The sequence below is a fragment of the Apteryx mantelli genome, chromosome 2 (genome assembly GCF_036417845.1).
Source record: "Apteryx mantelli isolate bAptMan1 chromosome 2, bAptMan1.hap1, whole genome shotgun sequence".
In the NCBI taxonomy this organism is placed as follows: domain Eukaryota; kingdom Metazoa; phylum Chordata; class Aves; order Apterygiformes; family Apterygidae; genus Apteryx; species Apteryx mantelli.
Genome location: NC_089979.1, coordinates 113,197,264 through 113,216,214, shown reverse-complemented (window position 1 = coordinate 113,216,214; position 18,951 = coordinate 113,197,264). Strand labels below are relative to the sequence as shown.

The following is an 18,951-nucleotide window of genomic DNA, read 5'->3' as shown; positions in this document are numbered from 1 at the left end:
TCATGGGATCAATCCAGCGTACTATACTAGAAGCCCAAATTTGTTTGGGGCTTTCTGAATCTGTTGTGTGAAATGGATCTGTTTCTCATCTTGAGCTGTGGCAATCCGGGGCTGTGGATGGTGTCCTGCAAGATACTTCATAAATATTGTAGTTCCTGATGTAGCAATGGCAGAGCAGAGCAGTGTGCAATTTGTGCAGATAAAAACTGACATTCTTAAAAATGACTGCCAGGTGATAAATCTCAAATTAAGTAATCTCTGCATCAGAAGCATGAAATGCGGGAACACTTCAGCAGCTTTTATACCGTATACTCTTGCCTGGTCAAGTAACAAAGGAAGACCGAGAGAATCTGTTCTGACATGCCAGAATGTCTTAAAGTGTACTGGGTTTTGTTAGATTTTTCTTTGGAAAAGCTCTTTTAGTTTAGTTTCATTTCATTTTAGAAATTGTTTGCATTCTTCCCGTGCATGAGGACTTTTTTTTTTTATCTTGCACTGTTTAAACACAATTGGAGTTTTGGAACATTATCTAGGTTTGAGTGATGTGGATGTTCATGTGTCTATATAAAATATTTATCTGAGATTGTATTGTATATTGCTATTAAAAAACTATTGTGGTTGCCAGAATGAACTGTCATCTCTTCAGTGTTTCTTTCAAAAACAAAAAAAATAGGAAGGAGGTGGGGAAGACGCTTAAGAAAGCAAAGGAAGCTAGCCAAGAGAACAGAACTGTTGGATGAGTTCAGAGCTAATACAGGGCAATGCGTATTCTCTTTCTCCCTGGGGCATAATATACAAAGGCTGTGCTAGTACAACCTAAATCTGCTTTGCCTAAATGGAAAAAATACATAGCAATGGAGAATCTTGTCTTTTTCACAGCTTCCTCTGTCTGCCTGTTGTGTGTGAAGACTGATGGAATTTGAATCTCAGCACCAACTATCGAAATAGCAACCTTCGGACAGTCAGTTTTTGAGCACTCTCAGGAGACAAATTCTCTTCTTCAGTCTCTTGCCCACCACGTCTCTGCTACTCAGGCAATCTGATCTCAGCAGAGGACCAGAAATTGTGTCTGATCATTTCTGTCACCATGCCTCACGTGTCCATTTTGCGCTGGAGAAACGGGAGGGAAAAAAAGATGTAGCTGCTGTGATGCTGCCACAGTTTTTAAGAAGTGGAAGGGAACCGAAGAGTGACCAGCTGCTACCCATGAGAGGAAACGCTCTCTCCCCTTTGAAAGGAAAGGTACGTGTCCAAGGGAGAAGGGAGGACAAATGCCAGATAGGTGAGGTGTGGACAGCAGACGTGGGCGACCAGGTGGGTGGGCCACTGGCTTGTGATCAGCGGCACAAAGCCCACCTGACGGGCAGTGACTAGTGCTGTCCCCCAGGGTCAGTGCTGGGGCTGACACTGGTGAACGTGGGACCTAAGGGCTGGGCTGGTGGCACCGAATGCACCGTCCACAAAGGCTGTGGGTGGCTCCCGACTGGAGAGGGCAGGAAGGACGTTGCAGAGAAGGACCTGGGGGCGTCCTGGTGGACAACAGCTTGGACATGAGGCAGTGACACGCCCCTGTGGCAAAGCAGGCCAGTGGTGTCCTGGGCTGCATTAGGCAGAGCGTTGGCAGAAGGCTGGGGGAGGTGCTCCTGCCCCTCTGCTCGGCGCTGGTGAGGCCACACCTGGAGTGCTGGGTCCAGCGCTGGGCTCCCCAGTGCAAGAGAGACACGGGGCACCTGGAGCAAGTCCAGCGAAGGCCCACGAAGATGGTTAAGGGGCTGGAGCACCTGTCAGCACCTCAGGAGAGGCTGAGAGAGCTGGGATAGTTCAGCCTGCAGAAGAGAAGGCTCAGGGGCGATCCTCTCGATGTGTATAAGTACCTGAAGGGAGGGAGTGAAGACAACGGAGCCAGACTCTTCTCAGTGGTGCCCAGTGACAAGACAGGAGGCACTGGGCACAAACTGAAACCCAGGAAGTTCCGTCTGACCGTAGGAAAGCACTTCTTTACTGTGAGGGTGAGCGAGCACTGGACCAGGTTGCCCAAAGAGGTGGGGGAGTCTCCCTCCTGGGAGATAGTCCAAAGCCTGACTGGACACGGTCCTGGACCACGTGCTCTGGGAGACCCTGCTTGAGCAGGGGGGTTGGATGAGATGAACTCCAGAGGGGCTTTCCAGCTCCAGCTACTCCGTGATTCTGTGAAAACTGCAGTTCAACTGTCACTTCTGCTGGGGTACGATTCGACCCATTCTTCTGCTTCCAGGCTTTTAAAAGAGAACGTTTAACATTATAGCCACGCGTACTATACTCCTTTTTCAGGAATTACACGGATATCCCCAATGTCTAATGCTGGAGTCAGCTGTCCGATTTTCTGCACTCAACATTTTTTCTTTCTTATTTGTTTAATTACACAGATCACAGATTTCTTCATCCAAGAATCGCTAACAAAAGACGCACCAGTACAAAGTCTTAAAACAGCCACATACCCCTTGAAAACACACATCCTGAAAGGCAGCCTTAGATGAGCTGAAAATACGCAGCGTTGCGCGTGGCAAATCGGGTGGCTGTCTGCAGTATTAGGCACTGGGGGTACCAACTTAATTTCTGAGAAATGGGTGCGGCGTATGATGTGACTCTAACGATCAACAACATTACTTTCTAAAAGAGCATGGTTGCGCGGTGAGCCCTTTCTACCGCGCACTGGTCGTGCTGTGTCTCTGCTGAAGGTCACCTTAGTGTTGCAAGGCTGGCAGGAGCGAGCGTGTGCCAGACGCTCTCCCACTGCAGTTTGTTGCCCCATGTATTCAGTTAAGCCGCTATTGCAGTGGCCTGAAGTGAACACACTGGGCAGTAAAGTGGAGAAACTGAAAAGCCGGTGCCCATTTGCTTGTGCTCCCTCGGCTACAGCACAGTAACGTTCAGCTAAGGTGAAGGAACCAGCTAACCTTTGAACTGCCCCACCATTACCTGGTAAACGCTGCCTGGAGACACCTTGTTTAGGCAGGAAGGCCTAAGAGACTCTGTGCAAAACCACTCACCACTGGCCCTTTGGCACTAGACGTAATGGCAGCCAACCTGACGTGCTAAGAAGAGAAGGATGAAACACAGCAGGGGTGTATTTTACAATACCGTGAGACCGTGTTGTCATGGCTTACTATTACAAGCATCCCTTTCTGAATCCTAAATTGCTTTTGTTATTTATATTTATATTTATATAATACACGTTGGGTCTATACCCAATAAAAGTAAATAGCTGCTCCGGGAATGACTGTTCATAGTAAAGCCAGAGACCATCAACTGCTCGTGCTAGGGCCTCACAGCGCCTAGCGCAAGCTAAATAGTATAGGTATGCTTATGCTTCTGTAATTACTTTACCAGCTCAAGCAATAGATTTTGCTGACTTTCCAGACTCGTTCAAGACCGATGAAATGACAAGGTTCATAGAAACGGGGCCTGGGAGAGGAATGACATTCGGGACGGAGAGCCTTCTTACTATCAGACACTATCGCTGCACCTATTCCTGTGCTTGAAGGTACTGTTCTGCGTGCTTCCAAAAAAGTAAACGTAATCGTTCAGCATTTTCGCAATACGCAACTCTTGAACAGTCTTCAGTGGACTTACCCTGATAGGTGCTCATGAATTGCTGTAGCTACAGAGGAGGCTGGCAACAGGTGAACAACCAAGAGCAACCTGGCTTTGCATCCTTGTCCTTGCCCATGGCACAAGGCTCGGGCCGCCGGGATAGCTGCCCCGTCTGTCCCTGGACATGGAGCTGCTCCAAGCAGTGCTGCCCATGCGCGGGCACACAGAACCGGGGATCAGAAAGAGACCAGAGAAACGTGCTTTGTGAAACTATTTCCAGTTAAATTCCGAGACTTTTGCCACACCTGCAATCTGATTTATATCAACTGCTGCAAGTAAGACACTGAAGAGGTGCCACATAGGGTTCTTGGGGGTTTACAGCTGTGGCCTGGATAAAGAAAAAAAAAAAGAAAAAGAGGATGGGCTTCAAGAAAAGGACACTATTCCCCATACAGGAAAGTCTCACCAGTTGCTAACCACAAAGGGTTCGTTCCAAAAGAGAATTTCAGAAGTTCACCCGCTCAGAAAATAATTAAATATCAATCATGCACATTTTAAGCTTTCCTTTTCCATAACTATAAATTAGCCTAATGTGTGCAAGAAAGTATGTACGCACAAGTGTCAGTGAAGCCTTACAACTTGCCGGACCCTCACACAGCCAACTGCAGTAATAGAGGTAGTAGCGTGAGAGACCAGGCAAAGATAAAGCTCATGACTTCATGAATTTGTGCGTGCACCCAGGCGTGCGTGCGTACATCTCTACGTGCGCATACAGCCTTCTACTTCTACAAAGACACCTGGTAACTTAAAGCAACGTAGCACTGGTGTCGCTCTCAGTTAGTGTCGTATGACTAAGCACAATATAAAAAGAAAGTAATTCTTTTTTTTGCTCTTCTTCAGTCTCATTAACCAGGAGGCAAAAACTTGAAAGCTTTTCCATGCGCCAGAAAGAAAAGGAACGCTTGTACTCTAGGTAGCTCTAATGACAACCAGCCCCTTTAAGGCAGCTGTACTTTGTGAGACTGCCATTTCCTCATCCAGATTTACCGCTTCCTTTTGATTTACCGCTTCCCCTGACGTTCCCTAGTCCTTCTTCAAGCAAAACAGTGACCAGACAGCCAATGCTCACAGCACTGGCAGCTCCACCATCAAGACAGTTGATTCCAACATTCTTGCTTTGTGGCTGTGGCCCAGTCACATGCAACGCACAGAGGTAAAAGCGAAGGCACTGCGAATCTTCTGAAAGGAAGCCTTCTCTTCTGAACGCTGAACGAGCCCAGGTCCCTCCACCTCCCCTTCTATGCCACGTGCTGCAGCACCTGGTCACCTCTGTGGCCCTAAGCTGGGCTCCTCCAGTCTTCTTTGTGGCGGGGGGAGCCCAAAGCCGGCACAGCAATCCAGAGGAACTCTCACAAGGGCCAAACAACAGGGAGGCAAACGTTTTTGCAGTTTGAGCAAATTAGCCCTAATGGAGCCATTAGAACGGAAGGAACTCCCTGCTGAAAGCCAGCACGTCTTTGTGCTGGAATTAATTGAAGCCCTTTGCTTCTCCAGGGGAGCAAAGCTCCTTCGATCGATCCGGTGGTGGTGGTGGTGCGCCTCCAAGGAGGGCCTTGCTCCATTTTCAGCCACCCCTTAGGTAGCTGAAGAGCGCAGGAGCTGAAGACAGCTACCCCCATTCGCCTTCTCGACCGCCGACGGAAAAACACCCGCCTCCGGGCCCCCAGTGACCTTGGCGACCCTCCGCCAGGCTCCTCCCACCGCCCCGGCACAGCAGCCCAAAGGCAGCCAGGCCCTCTCGTCACCTCTCCCTCGGGGCTCAGGGCAGAAGAGAGGCCACCTCTTCACGCCCCAGGGCGTGCGGGGACAGTGCGGGGCAGGAAAGAAGGGCTCACACAACACTTGAAACTCAGGAATTCTTTTATTCATTGGCCCATGGGGGTTGGCTGGTCTCAGTTTGCCGCCTGCAGATGTCTCTTCCACGCAGCCCCTCACCTTGTTCTTTTGGCGGCGGGCTGGTGGCTGCGCTCTGTTTGCCGCCTGCGGATGTCTGTTCTATGCAGCCCCTCACCTTGTTGTTTTGGCGGCGGGCTGGTGGCTGCGCTCTGTTTGCCGCCTGTGGATGTCTGTTCCACGCAGCCCCTCACCTTGTTGTTTTGGCGGCGGGCTGGTGGCTGCGCTCTGTTTGCCGCCTGTAGATGCCTGTTCCACGCAGCCCCTCACCTTCTTCTTTTGGTGGGGGGCTGGAGGCTGGGCCCAGCTCGATGGCCGTGCCACCCCCTGGCTCTCCTGGCACGCCTCTGCTGTCGTGGCTGATGGAAAGCCATTCCAGGTGCCAGGGGGTTTTGGCAGGCCACCTTTGCTGGCGGCGGATCGACCTCCATCGGCTCCACCTCATTGTATGCTGGAGGATCGACCTCCATGGGTTCCGGGTCGTCGTTGGGAGGATCAACCTCCATGGGTTCTGTGTCATCCTTTTGGGGCAATGTCACAGAATCCTTGATGGCCCAGATCTTATCCCAGAACTCCCTGCTCCTTATCCTCATCCTTTTGGTTCCCCTGCGGGCCACCTGATTCATTGTGCAGGAGTGCCCTGCAGAAAGCTGCGAATGCTCGCAAGACACCACCCGGAGGGTAGCAAGTAACTCGCCGAGGCTTCGTTGCCACCTGCCGCTCCAACTCTCGTTGGTGCTCCAGGAGCAAGAGCCTCAGTGAGCTCTGGGCCAGTGCCAGCGCTCCCGCTTTTATAGGGCCACCGGCAGTGAGGGGGATTGTGACATCAGCGCGCCGCTGTGACCTCAGGCCCACTGAATGGCTGACATGCTTGCGGTCCAGTGGTCCACTTGGTCACAGCGGCGCGCTGATGTCACAATCCCCCTCACTGCCGGTGGCCCTATAAAAGCGGGAGCGCTGGCACTGGCCCAGAGCTCACTGAGGCTCTTGCTCCTGGAGCACCAACGAGAGTTGGAGCGGCAGGTGGCAACGAAGCCTCGGCGAGTTACTTGCTACCCTCCGGGTGGTGTCTTGCGAGCATTCGCAGCTTTCTGCAGGGCACTCCTGCACAATGAATCAGGTGGCCCGCAGGGGAACCAAAAGGATGAGGATAAGGAGCAGGGAGTTCTGGGATAAGATCTGGGCCATCAAGGATTCTGTGACATTGCCCCAAAAGGATGACACAGAACCCATGGAGGTTGATCCTCCCAACGACGACCCGGAACCCATGGAGGTCGATCCTCCAGCATACAATGAGGTGGAGCCGATGGAGGTCGATCCGCCGCCAGCAAAGGTGGCCTGCCAAAACCCCCTGGCACCTGGAATGGCTTTCCATCAGCCACGACAGCAGAGGCGTGCCAGGAGAGCCAGGGGGTGGCACGGCCATCGAGCTGGGCCCAGCCTCCAGCCCCCCACCAAAAGAAGAAGGTGAGGGGCTGCGTGGAACAGGCATCTACAGGCGGCAAACAGAGCGCAGCCACCAGCCCGCCGCCAAAACAACAAGGTGAGGGGCTGCGTGGAACAGACATCCACAGGCGGCAAACAGAGCGCAGCCACCAGCCCGCCGCCAAAACAACAAGGTGAGGGGCTGCATAGAACAGACATCCGCAGGCGGCAAACAGAGCGCAGCCACCAGCCCGCCGCCAAAAGAACAAGGTGAGGGGCTGCGTGGAAGAGACATCTGCAGGCGGCAAACTGAGACCAGCCAACCCCCATGGGCCAATGAATAAAAGAATTCCTGAGTTTCAAGTGTTGTGTGAGCCCTTCTTTCCTGCCCCGCACTGTCCCCGCACGCCCTGGGGCGTGAAGAGGTGGCCTCTCTTCTGCCCTGAGCCCCGAGGGAGAGGTGACGAGAGGGCCTGGCTGCCTTTGGGCTGCTGTGCCGGGGCGGTGGGAGGAGCCTGGCGGAGGGTCGCCAAGGTCACTGGGGGCCCGGAGGCGGGTGTTTTTCCGTCGGCGGTCGAGAAGGCGAATGGGGGTAGCTGTCTTCAGCTCCTGCGCTCTTCAGCTACCTAAGGGGTGGCTGAAAATGGAGCAAGGCCCTCCTTGGAGGCGCACCACCACCACCACCGGATCGATCGAAGGAGCTTTGCTCCCCTGGAGAAGCAAAGGGCTTCAATTAATTCCAGCACAAAGACGTGCTGGCTTTCAGCAGGGAGTTCCTTCCGTTCTAATGGCTCCATTAGGGCTAATTTGCTCAAACTGCAAAAACGTTTGCCTCCCTGTTGTTTGGCCCTTGTGAGAGTTCCTCTGGATTGCTGTGCCGGCTTTGGGCTCCCCCCGCCACAAAGAAGACTGGAGGAGCCCAGCTTAGGGCCACAGAGGTGACCAGGTGCTGCAGCACGTGGCATAGAAGGGGAGGTGGAGGGACCTGGGCTCGTTCAGCGTTCAGAAGAGAAGGCTTCCTTTCAGAAGATTCGCAGTGCCTTCGCTTTTACCTCTGTGCGTTGCATGTGACTGGGCCACAGCCACAAAGCAAGAATGTTGGAATCAACTGTCTTGATGGTGGAGCTGCCAGTGCTGTGAGCATTGGCTGTCTGGTCACTGTTTTGCTTGAAGAAGGACTAGGGAACGTCAGGGGAAGCGGTAAATCAAAAGGAAGCGGTAAATCTGGATGAGGAAATGGCAGTCTCACAAAGTACAGCTGCCTTAAAGGGGCTGGTTGTCATTAGAGCTACCTAGAGTACAAGCGTTCCTTTTCTTTCTGGCGCATGGAAAAGCTTTCAAGTTTTTGCCTCCTGGTTAATGAGACTGAAGAAGAGCAAAAAAAGAATTACTTTCTTTTTATATTGTGCTTAGTCATACGACACTAACTGAGAGCGACACCAGTGCTACGTTGCTTTAAGTTACCAGGTGTCTTTGTAGAAGTAGAAGGCTGTATGCGCACGTAGAGATGTACGCACGCACGCCTGGGTGCACGCACAAATTCATGAAGTCATGAGCTTTATCTTTGCCTGGTCTCTCACGCTACTACCTCTATTACTGCAGTTGGCTGTGTGAGGTCCGGCAAGTTGTAAGGCTTCACTGACACTTGTGCGTACATACTTTCTTGCACACATTAGGCTAATTTATAGTTATGGAAAAGGAAAGCTTAAAATGTGCATGATTGATATTTAATTATTTTCTGAGCGGGTGAACTTCTGAAATTCTCTTTTGGAACGAACCCTTTGTGGTTAGCAACTGGTGAGACTTTCCTGTATGGGGAATAGTGTCCTTTTCTTGAAGCCCATCCTCTTTTTCTTTTTTTTTTTCTTTATCCAGGCCACAGCTGTAAACCCCCAAGAACCCTATGTGGCACCTCTTCAGTGTCTTACTTGCAGCAGTTGATATAAATCAGATTGCAGGTGTGGCAAAAGTCTCGGAATTTAACTGGAAATAGTTTCACAAAGCACGTTTCTCTGGTCTCTTTCTGATCCCCGGTTCTGTGTGCCCGCGCATGGGCAGCACTGCTTGGAGCAGCTCCATGTCCAGGGACAGACGGGGCAGCTATCCCGGCGGCCCGAGCCTTGTGCCATGGGCAAGGACAAGGATGCAAAGCCAGGTTGCTCTTGGTTGTTCACCTGTTGCCAGCCTCCTCTGTAGCTACAGCAATTCATGAGCACCTATCAGGGTAAGTCCACTGAAGACTGTTCAAGAGTTGCGTATTGCGAAAATGCTGAACGATTACGTTTACTTTTTTGGAAGCACGCAGAACAGTACCTTCAAGCACAGGAATAGGTGCAGCGATAGTGTCTGATAGTAAGAAGGCTCTCCGTCCCGAATGTCATTCCTCTCCCAGGCCCCGTTTCTATGAACCTTGTCATTTCATCGGTCTTGAACGAGTCTGGAAAGTCAGCAAAATCTATTGCTTGAGCTGGTAAAGTAATTACAGAAGCATAAGCATACCTATACTATTTAGCTTGCGCTAGGCGCTGTGAGGCCCTAGCACGAGCAGTTGATGGTCTCTGGCTTTACTATGAACAGTCATTCCCGGAGCAGCTATTTACTTTTATTGGGTATAGACCCAACGTGTATTATATAAATATAAATATAAATAACAAAAGCAATTTAGGATTCAGAAAGGGATGCTTGTAATAGTAAGCCATGACAACACGGTCTCACGGTATTGTAAAATACACCCCTGCTGTGTTTCATCCTTCTCTTCTTAGCACGTCAGGTTGGCTGCCATTACGTCTAGTGCCAAAGGGCCAGTGGTGAGTGGTTTTGCACAGAGTCTCTTAGGCCTTCCTGCCTAAACAAGGTGTCTCCAGGCAGCGTTTACCAGGTAATGGTGGGGCAGTTCAAAGGTTAGCTGGTTCCTTCACCTTAGCTGAACGTTACTGTGCTGTAGCCGAGGGAGCACAAGCAAATGGGCACCGGCTTTTCAGTTTCTCCACTTTACTGCCCAGTGTGTTCACTTCAGGCCACTGCAATAGCGGCTTAACTGAATACATGGGGCAACAAACTGCAGTGGGAGAGCGTCTGGCACACGCTCGCTCCTGCCAGCCTTGCAACACTAAGGTGACCTTCAGCAGAGACACAGCACGACCAGTGCGCGGTAGAAAGGGCTCACCGCGCAACCATGCTCTTTTAGAAAGTAATGTTGTTGATCGTTAGAGTCACATCATACGCCGCACCCATTTCTCAGAAATTAAGTTGGTACCCCCAGTGCCTAATACTGCAGACAGCCACCCGATTTGCCACGCGCAACGCTGCGTATTTTCAGCTCATCTAAGGCTGCCTTTCAGGATGTGTGTTTTCAAGGGGTATGTGGCTGTTTTAAGACTTTGTACTGGTGCGTCTTTTGTTAGCGATTCTTGGATGAAGAAATCTGTGATCTGTGTAATTAAACAAATAAGAAAGAAAAAATGTTGAGTGCAGAAAATCGGACAGCTGACTCCAGCATTAGACATTGGGGATATCCGTGTAATTCCTGAAAAAGGAGTATAGTACGCGTGGCTATAATGTTAAACGTTCTCTTTTAAAAGCCTGGAAGCAGAAGAATGGGTCGAATCGTACCCCAGCAGAAGTGACAGTTGAACTGCAGTTTTCACAGAATCACGGAGTAGCTGGAGCTGGAAAGCCCCTCTGGAGTTCATCTCATCCAACCCCCCTGCTCAAGCAGGGTCTCCCAGAGCACGTGGTCCAGGACCGTGTCCAGTCAGGCTTTGGACTATCTCCCAGGAGGGAGACTCCCCCACCTCTTTGGGCAACCTGGTCCAGTGCTCGCTCACCCTCACAGTAAAGAAGTGCTTTCCTACGGTCAGACGGAACTTCCTGGGTTTCAGTTTGTGCCCAGTGCCTCCTGTCTTGTCACTGGGCACCACTGAGAAGAGTCTGGCTCCGTTGTCTTCACTCCCTCCCTTCAGGTACTTATACACATCGAGAGGATCGCCCCTGAGCCTTCTCTTCTGCAGGCTGAACTATCCCAGCTCTCTCAGCCTCTCCTGAGGTGCTGACAGGTGCTCCAGCCCCTTAACCATCTTCGTGGGCCTTCGCTGGACTTGCTCCAGGTGCCCCGTGTCTCTCTTGCACTGGGGAGCCCAGCGCTGGACCCAGCACTCCAGGTGTGGCCTCACCAGCGCCGAGCAGAGGGGCAGGAGCACCTCCCCCAGCCTTCTGCCAACGCTCTGCCTAATGCAGCCCAGGACACCACTGGCCTGCTTTGCCACAGGGGCGTGTCACTGCCTCATGTCCAAGCTGTTGTCCACCAGGACGCCCCCAGGTCCTTCTCTGCAACGTCCTTCCTGCCCTCTCCAGTCGGGAGCCACCCACAGCCTTTGTGGACGGTGCATTCGGTGCCACCAGCCCAGCCCTTAGGTCCCACGTTCACCAGTGTCAGCCCCAGCACTGACCCTGGGGGACAGCACTAGTCACTGCCCGTCAGGTGGGCTTTGTGCCGCTGATCACAAGCCAGTGGCCCACCCACCTGGTCGCCCACGTCTGCTGTCCACACCTCACCTATCTGGCATTTGTCCTCCCTTCTCCCTTGGACACGTACCTTTCCTTTCAAAGGGGAGAGAGCGTTTCCTCTCATGGGTAGCAGCTGGTCACTCTTCGGTTCCCTTCCACTTCTTAAAAACTGTGGCAGCATCACAGCAGCTACATCTTTTTTTCCCTCCCGTTTCTCCAGCGCAAAATGGACACGTGAGGCATGGTGACAGAAATGATCAGACACAATTTCTGGTCCTCTGCTGAGATCAGATTGCCTGAGTAGCAGAGACGTGGTGGGCAAGAGACTGAAGAAGAGAATTTGTCTCCTGAGAGTGCTCAAAAACTGACTGTCCGAAGGTTGCTATTTCGATAGTTGGTGCTGAGATTCAAATTCCATCAGTCTTCACACACAACAGGCAGACAGAGGAAGCTGTGAAAAAGACAAGATTCTCCATTGCTATGTATTTTTCCATTTAGGCAAAGCAGATTTAGGTTGTACTAGCACAGCCTTTGTATATTATGCCCCAGGGAGAAAGAGAATACGCATTGCCCTGTATTAGCTCTGAACTCATCCAACAGTTCTGTTCTCTTGGCTAGCTTCCTTTGCTTTCTTAAGCGTCTTCCCCACCTCCTTCCTATTTTTTTGTTTTTGAAAGAAACACTGAAGAGATGACAGTTCATTCTGGCAACCACAATAGTTTTTTAATAGCAATATACAATACAATCTCAGATAAATATTTTATATAGACACATGAACATCCACATCACTCAAACCTAGATAATGTTCCAAAACTCCAATTGTGTTTAAACAGTGCAAGATAAAAAAAAAAGTCCTCATGCACGGGAAGAATGCAAACAATTTCTAAAATGAAATGAAACTAAACTAAAAGAGCTTTTCCAAAGAAAAATCTAACAAAACCCAGTACACTTTAAGACATTCTGGCATGTCAGAACAGATTCTCTCGGTCTTCCTTTGTTACTTGACCAGGCAAGAGTATACGGTATAAAAGCTGCTGAAGTGTTCCCGCATTTCATGCTTCTGATGCAGAGATTACTTAATTTGAGATTTATCACCTGGCAGTCATTTTTAAGAATGTCAGTTTTTATCTGCACAAATTGCACACTGCTCTGCTCTGCCATTGCTACATCAGGAACTACAATATTTATGAAGTATCTTGCAGGACACCATCCACAGCCCCGGATTGCCACAGCTCAAGATGAGAAACAGATCCATTTCACACAACAGATTCAGAAAGCCCCAAACAAATTTGGGCTTCTAGTATAGTACGCTGGATTGATCCCATGCCTAGAGAAATAAAAGACTCAAAGCAACTCATGCAGTTGCCACCTTACTCTGCAGGTCAGTAATCCCAGACTTGGTTCTCCAGCTCTCTGAGCCTGTAGTGCTTGCCATGATAAACAGCAGTTTCCACTGCTGTTTCACACAGTATTTAACCCTTAGGAAGAACCTTAGGAATTGCACAGTGCTACTCACTAAAAGAGGAAGAGCAGTGAGTGGGGAAAGGTATGCCAGGATGACAAAGGACAGGGAAAGCCTCACTCAAACCCAACAAAGAGGAGACGAGAGAATAGCAATTTCAAGTCACTTTAGGAAAAGGACTTATTCTTGTTTTAGAGCTCATTCATATTTACAAAAATCACTTCAGTGTTTTTCAAAAACAGATTTATCAGTACTGAAGTAAAAAAAATCTGGTAGGACAAAGTGGACCAGAATCCACATGCAAACAAACAGACTCCTGTTTAGAGACTGAGTTCAACATGGAACCAAAGCAAAGCTGCCAAGCTCAGATTCAGATCTTTCATTTCAGCCTTTGCCAATTTTGATTTATAATTGAAGAAACCACCTTGCCAGGAGTCACCTCATCAGCAAGACAACCCAGCATCTGGAGAAACTGAACCCAGCTCTGATCTCCTGTCACCTTGTACCAGAGAGGCTGCGAATCCCTTTTGGGCCAGAGGAAAGAGACATGAATCTCTAGGACCCAACTGATCACACCTCACACAGCAAGGCAAAGGGCCAGCTTAAACATGACAAACTCCACATTCCCTGCAGTCTTGATTCTGATCTCTTTCAGGGCCCAGTCTGGCCAGTCCACAGGAAACTTTCTAGGATGTGCACTGATAGATCAGGCCTGGCCCAACTGGAATACATGTGCAAACCTGGGCCCACATTAAAGCAACAAGCACATTTAGGGTCTTTGCTTCCAGTTAAGGCCTGCATCTCAGGTTCTTGTTGTGAACATGGGGATGGTGGAAGGGCCTGGTTTTGAAAGAAGGCTTGGACCTGCGCTCAATTAACAGCATACACTAATATGCCCACATGGGTGAAGGAGAAATGCACCACAGTAGCTGTCCTTCCAAGGAAAGGTGAGTTTGGAGTACATCTTCACCCAGTTCCTTGGATACAGATCCGGACACTCATTTCCCTTTAGTGTCCAAAGGTCAAAGAATTGTTTTGTAGCTGGTTTCTCTCTAAAATTGTCATTTCCTGCCACATACTAAAGCAACCTTCTTTGCCTCAGCATGGTAATCACAGATGTGCCTACACTGATAAACCAGAGGGGTTGGCAGCAGCCGTAAGCTGGATGCAAACAGCTCCTACAAGCTTACACATTTAAAATGAAATAACCGAAGTGCTTTTCATCACTACCAGTGTAAGAGTTAAGGTGGAATGGACAGAACTGAAGTGAAGCCATACACCCATCCTGGAACATGAGGTAGGTTTGTCTGGAGATTTGCCTGCTACAATATGCCCACCTTTGTGCTCGTGCACTCTGCGCTTGCTCAGCAATTCCCCCATGACTCACCTCAGCTTCTGAAAATGTTTACACCAATTAGCCTGACTGCAAGAGCATTGTCTAGCACAGTCACATTTGTTCACCTGCTTCCAAGGACAAGAACTTTCTTAGCAAAGATGTGCTTCTAGCGAGGGGATGGGACTATGAGGCTGTGATCAAATATATTAGAAGAGTTTCACCTCACCTTGCAGAGGAAGGCAATGGCTTGGCTCATTCTGTGGTACTTTTGGTACAGACAACTGCATATGTGTTTTGATGACATCAGCAGGCTGCGTTGCCAGTAAAGCCATGATTCCTACAAAGATCCCACTGCCAAAATTCAGCAGGTGCATGAGTGCTGGATCCAACTGATCTGCCAGAAAGCAAAGGGAACTCACTCAGACACAGAGCAGTGCAGTAATACTCATGCTGCACAACACAGTGAAAAGCTACTGAATAACAGAATCCACAGCAGAGTTTGAAAGAAGTTAAAATCTAGGCAGGGCAGAGAAGACTTTTCAGGAGGAAAAGTGACTACAAGGTAAAGGTTAGAACTGTTAATAAGACTCACTGCCAAAGAACTGAATTTGACTGGAACTCAGAGAAGGAAAGGTTGTATGAGAGTCTTGTCCCAGCCAGTTCGACTAATTCTAACATCACAGAAACCCCATTTTAGTGGAAACTACCCAGCATACAAGACAACTAGCAGCAGACAGCACCGCTGAACACAACCTCTCTCTCAACTGTTCACTAACCTACCTTATGCATCAGACTGCTCCATGAAAGACAATTAATAACAGACCACTTCTGGTTGCTAGTTCTGGACTAACCCAGGGCTACAGTATTTCACAGGTAAAAGGCCAATGCCCCACCTAAAACCCTACAAGAGACTAATTTAACTACTGAGGTAGATGGCTGTAAGTACAGCATGCAGACAGTTTACTGCAGGGCAAGAAGAACACTTTCTGTCACATCACCTTACGTTCAGCCTTTACCCTGAGGGGTGAGTTTTTTGGTTTGCGTGCAGAACATCAGGCAGAGTCCAGAGAAAGGAGCATCCCGCAGCAGCGTTGCAGTGAGTCTGCTGAACGTGCCACGATTCCCCTCTGTCTGATAGACAGTCTTCAGAGCTCCATATTCACTCCCATAGCCAAATCTTCCACTCTGCAAAGGTAGACAAGTCAGTCATCTATGTGCCAGACACAGGCCAACAAGTTCTGTACACACCCTGAGGCCACCGCGTCCAAACAGATGTTAGTACACACTCCATGTGATGGCCGAAACGGCAGTGCCCTAGGGCACAACTGAGTTCCAACCTACCTCAGCTTTTAAAACAATCCTTCAAGAAGATAAAGTAAGAAAAATGCTATAATTAGATGGGCATTGCATAAAACTGAAACTTAAAAATCTCAGGGTGAATTCTGTCCCATCTTATATTCCTTGCCTAAAAAACAGGGGTGTGGCATGACATTTTCTGTATAATGTGTGAACTAGAACGAAATCAGGACTACAGTCCCCACTCTCATTCAGTGCCAGGAACTTGCAGTTTTGCTACAACACATGGTGAACCTCCAACATGCCTTAGAACAAATTTTAACATATCTGCTTTTTCACTGCAACTTCTCCTGCTCCATGCACTTCCCCTGGAAAGTCCTTAGCACTGATTCCCATAGACGGCCGAGCTTGCTGCCTTCACAGCGGTTGACTGCACCTGGCAAATGGAAGCAGTTACATGCACATGAAAAGGTTGCATGGCAGTTGCACAGGATTTTTCAGACCACAGTTGACACCCAGTTAAACTGCCCGGCACCCAGTCCAGCAAACATGGCACTCTCAGATGACTATCAACAGATGCTGCAGCTACATCTTGGCAGAGCTCACCAGAGCTACCATCTTCACTCCTCTGGGGCAAAATACTGAATCTTCTCCATGCTATAAAAACAAACCTCCATTTCGGAAAGACTCTCAGCATCTGAATTACAATCCTGAACGCTACGCCCTGGCCAGGACACCAGGAAGAAGCCTCTGACGGTGCTCACACAACCCTTCCCCCCGATCTGTGCACAGAAGGCTGCAGAGGCTGCAGGCGGGTTTTCAGCAGGTTGAACAGCTGGACCAGGAGGCCGGAGCGAGTCCCCCTGATGCAACCATGCACAAAGGCCTTCAGGATTGGCATCTTACTATTTTCTAATGCTTACTTTTGAACCTCTTGTCACTAATTAGATCCATTGTGATTCTTCAACAATGTTCCCCAAAACATGTCACTGGAAGGGCAGCAAATATAGGAGAGATGACGTGGGCACTGTCCCGAGATGTCCTTCTTCCCACAGCATCTTGACAGTGGCCAAACCTGGGCTGTCTCAGCTCATGTCCTGCGCGTGGCACCTGATGGTAACCCCATGGCTGCTGGGCCATGAGGCACCACCTCACGTGCAAGCCCCTCGGTGGCCTGCGGCGCCCTTTGGGTTTGCAGCTAGAGGTGCCCGGTGCGCCCCTCCTAAAGGCACACGAGCCTGATACGCCCCCACTGAATCCGTTACAAGGCAAAAAAAGTACATCTAATGTGGCCTTGGTGGTAGAAAGAGGTGTCCCTGTGAAAACAGGCACGAGATTTGGAAAAGACACATTTCCAATAAAGCAAGGAGGTGCCTGGGTCAACACATGTGTCAAAGCCACCAAGCACCTGGCTGGTAGCCTGACACCAGGGACATCTCAGCCACCCCCTGGCAGGGCAAGCAGAGCACTGGGGTCTGCTGGGTCCACCAGGGCTTCCCACTCACTTACCGCATCAGCGCGGCCCCGGGGCATAGAGGATGATGGCGGGGGGTGAAACGGCCCCCTCCGGTCTCCCATCCACTTGCTGCTCCACGCGGAGCCCGCTTAACTTAGCAAGGGGAGCCCTGTGCCGAGCCGCACACAACCCCGGCGGATCTCCGCAGCCAGGGAGCGAGGCGGGGCCGAGTAACGCCCGCGGCGCTCGTTCCGCCGCTGGCCAATCCGAGCAGCCCGCCGCGAGCCAATCGGGGGGCAGAGCACGGCCGCGCAGGGCGCCTGCGCGCTCGGTTTAACCCGCCGCTTGCCGGGGGGGGGGGGGGATACGGCTGCGCGCGGCGGCCGGTCAGCGCCCGGGTCGGCGGGCGGGCGGCCCCCGGGTCTCGCCTGCCTTGGAGCCCTCTGCTGCTCAGCGATCTGAACTGTTACTGAATGTTTCTTTTTCCACAGATACCTGTGTTCTCTACTGACAGTGAATTTTTTTGTACCACCCTTGGCACATCAGTGCTCACTTTGAAAGCTGGCTCTCTTCAGTGGTGACTTCAAGACTGCAAGTTAATTAAATGAAAATAATAGGAAATATTTAAGTCACTCCCCTGAAAAGATCTCTTCTTTATTACATCATTTGCCAGCTAGTTCAACATCCAGCAACTGCAATGCTGCAATGCACAGTCCTAGTGAACTTTACAAAACACAGGCAGTTCAGAAGGGAAAATTTATAATGTATTGTTTTAATTCCTTCCTGTCTCTCCCCCTAAAGGTCTTGTTCTGGAGATAGTGGCATTCAAAACCACAAGCTTCTCTCCACCATTTTCTTACCATTAATGTTTCTAGTCTGTCTTCTAAATCTTGAGCGTGGAGCAGAGCAGGCCTGGTTTTCTGGATCATTTAAGCTAGACACTGAAATGAGATGATTCAGCTCTCAAGACTGGCTTTCTTTGCTGCCTCTTCAGATCCAGCCCTTTCTTATCTGTGAGGCAGGAGGAAGATGGGAGGACTACACAGCTGCTTAAATGATCTGCTTTTCTGAGAATCTCTTGCCAGCTTGCCATGCCCTGGCTGTGTCGTGGGAGGCGCTTAAAGACGTGTCACACTTCAGCTAAGGTGGGCTGTTCCTAGGAAGGAAAACGGGTACAGAAATAAGCACGTCCACAAACCACTTGTCTTTGTTTGTTCACTTTTCCAAATAGGAGCCTTGAAGAAAGAGAGACTATTCTTGCCTGAGAAAATGTAACATCTATGCCAGCAAAAGCTTTTCATGAGGGCTTCCTTCTGCACTTTGCAGTTGCACGTCTCTGGGCATCTGTGTCTTGTCACTGGGCACCACTGAGAAGAGTCTGGCTCTGTTGTTATCATCGTCCTCCATCCCCCTCCATATCGAGCAGCATCGATGCCTGTCCAATTCCACACCTATCCTTAGGGTTCGATACCAGTGTTGATATCAAACCCTATTGATAGGCTCCGATACCTCTCGCTCCTGATACGCATGCCTCTCTTTTGCTCTTCAGCCCATGCTGCTTTCCCTAGGCACTGACGACTATCAACATTGACCGTTTTTGACATCAACGGGCCTTGATGACCATTCATTTCCACATGTACCACTAGGGCACCACAGCCATACATATCCTTCCCTCTCAGTACGCATTGATACCTTTCCATCCCGACAATCTTCAAGGCCTCTCCATTTCCATACCCGCTTAGAGGCATCAATAGCACTACGTATCGATAGCTATTGCTAACTGTCCTTATCCATCTCTGCCGACAGCCATCGATACCTCTCCATCTCAACAGGCATCGATGGCTTTCGCTCTCGCCCCCATTTTCCTCTTGGCAGGCACCAACGGTATCGACATCAATCCCTCTCAATATGAAGCAGCTTCAATGCCTGTTGAACGCCAGACCT

General features: G+C 50.1%; 1 protein-coding gene across 3 annotated transcripts; it reads right to left on the bottom strand.

Annotated features, from left to right (window-relative positions):
- Positions 1-9,593: 9,593 nt before the first annotated feature.
- Positions 9,594-18,009, bottom strand: LOC106495260 (mitochondrial glycine transporter-like). Of its 3 annotated transcripts, none has more exons than XM_013955695.2 (5): positions 17,868-18,009; positions 15,272-15,440; positions 14,482-14,649; positions 11,546-11,908; positions 9,594-10,382 (listed from the first exon to the last, which is right to left on the bottom strand). In XM_013955695.2, exons 1-4 carry the CDS (start codon positions 17,934-17,936, stop codon positions 11,865-11,867), a joined length of 450 nt encoding a protein of 149 aa, XP_013811149.1. In that variant the 5' UTR covers positions 17,937-18,009; the 3' UTR covers positions 9,594-10,382; positions 11,546-11,864. The 3 variants fall into 3 exon arrangements, with proteins under 3 accessions (XP_013811149.1, XP_013811148.1, XP_067148541.1); XM_013955694.2 differs by lacking the exon at positions 17,868-18,009 and adding an exon at positions 17,061-17,224; XM_067292440.1 differs by lacking the exons at positions 9,594-10,382; positions 11,546-11,908; positions 17,868-18,009 and adding an exon at positions 17,061-17,224 and having other exon boundaries at positions 14,294-14,649.
- Positions 18,010-18,951: the final 942 nt, after the last annotated feature.

Excerpts from the sequence above, each read along its gene's own strand:
- LOC106495260 (XM_013955695.2), bottom strand. The coding sequence starts at position 17,936 with ATGATCCAGAAAACCAGGCCTGCTCTGCTCCACGCTCAAGATTTAGAA. Across the intron at positions 15,441-17,867 it reads ACAGACTAGAAACATTAATG|AGTGGAAGATTTGGCTATGG; the intron begins GTAAGAAAATGG and ends CTACCTTTGCAG. Across the intron at positions 11,909-14,481 it reads CCATTGCCTTCCTCTGCAAG|CTTCCTCTGTCTGCCTGTTG; the intron begins GTGAGGTGAAAC and ends TCTTTTTCACAG.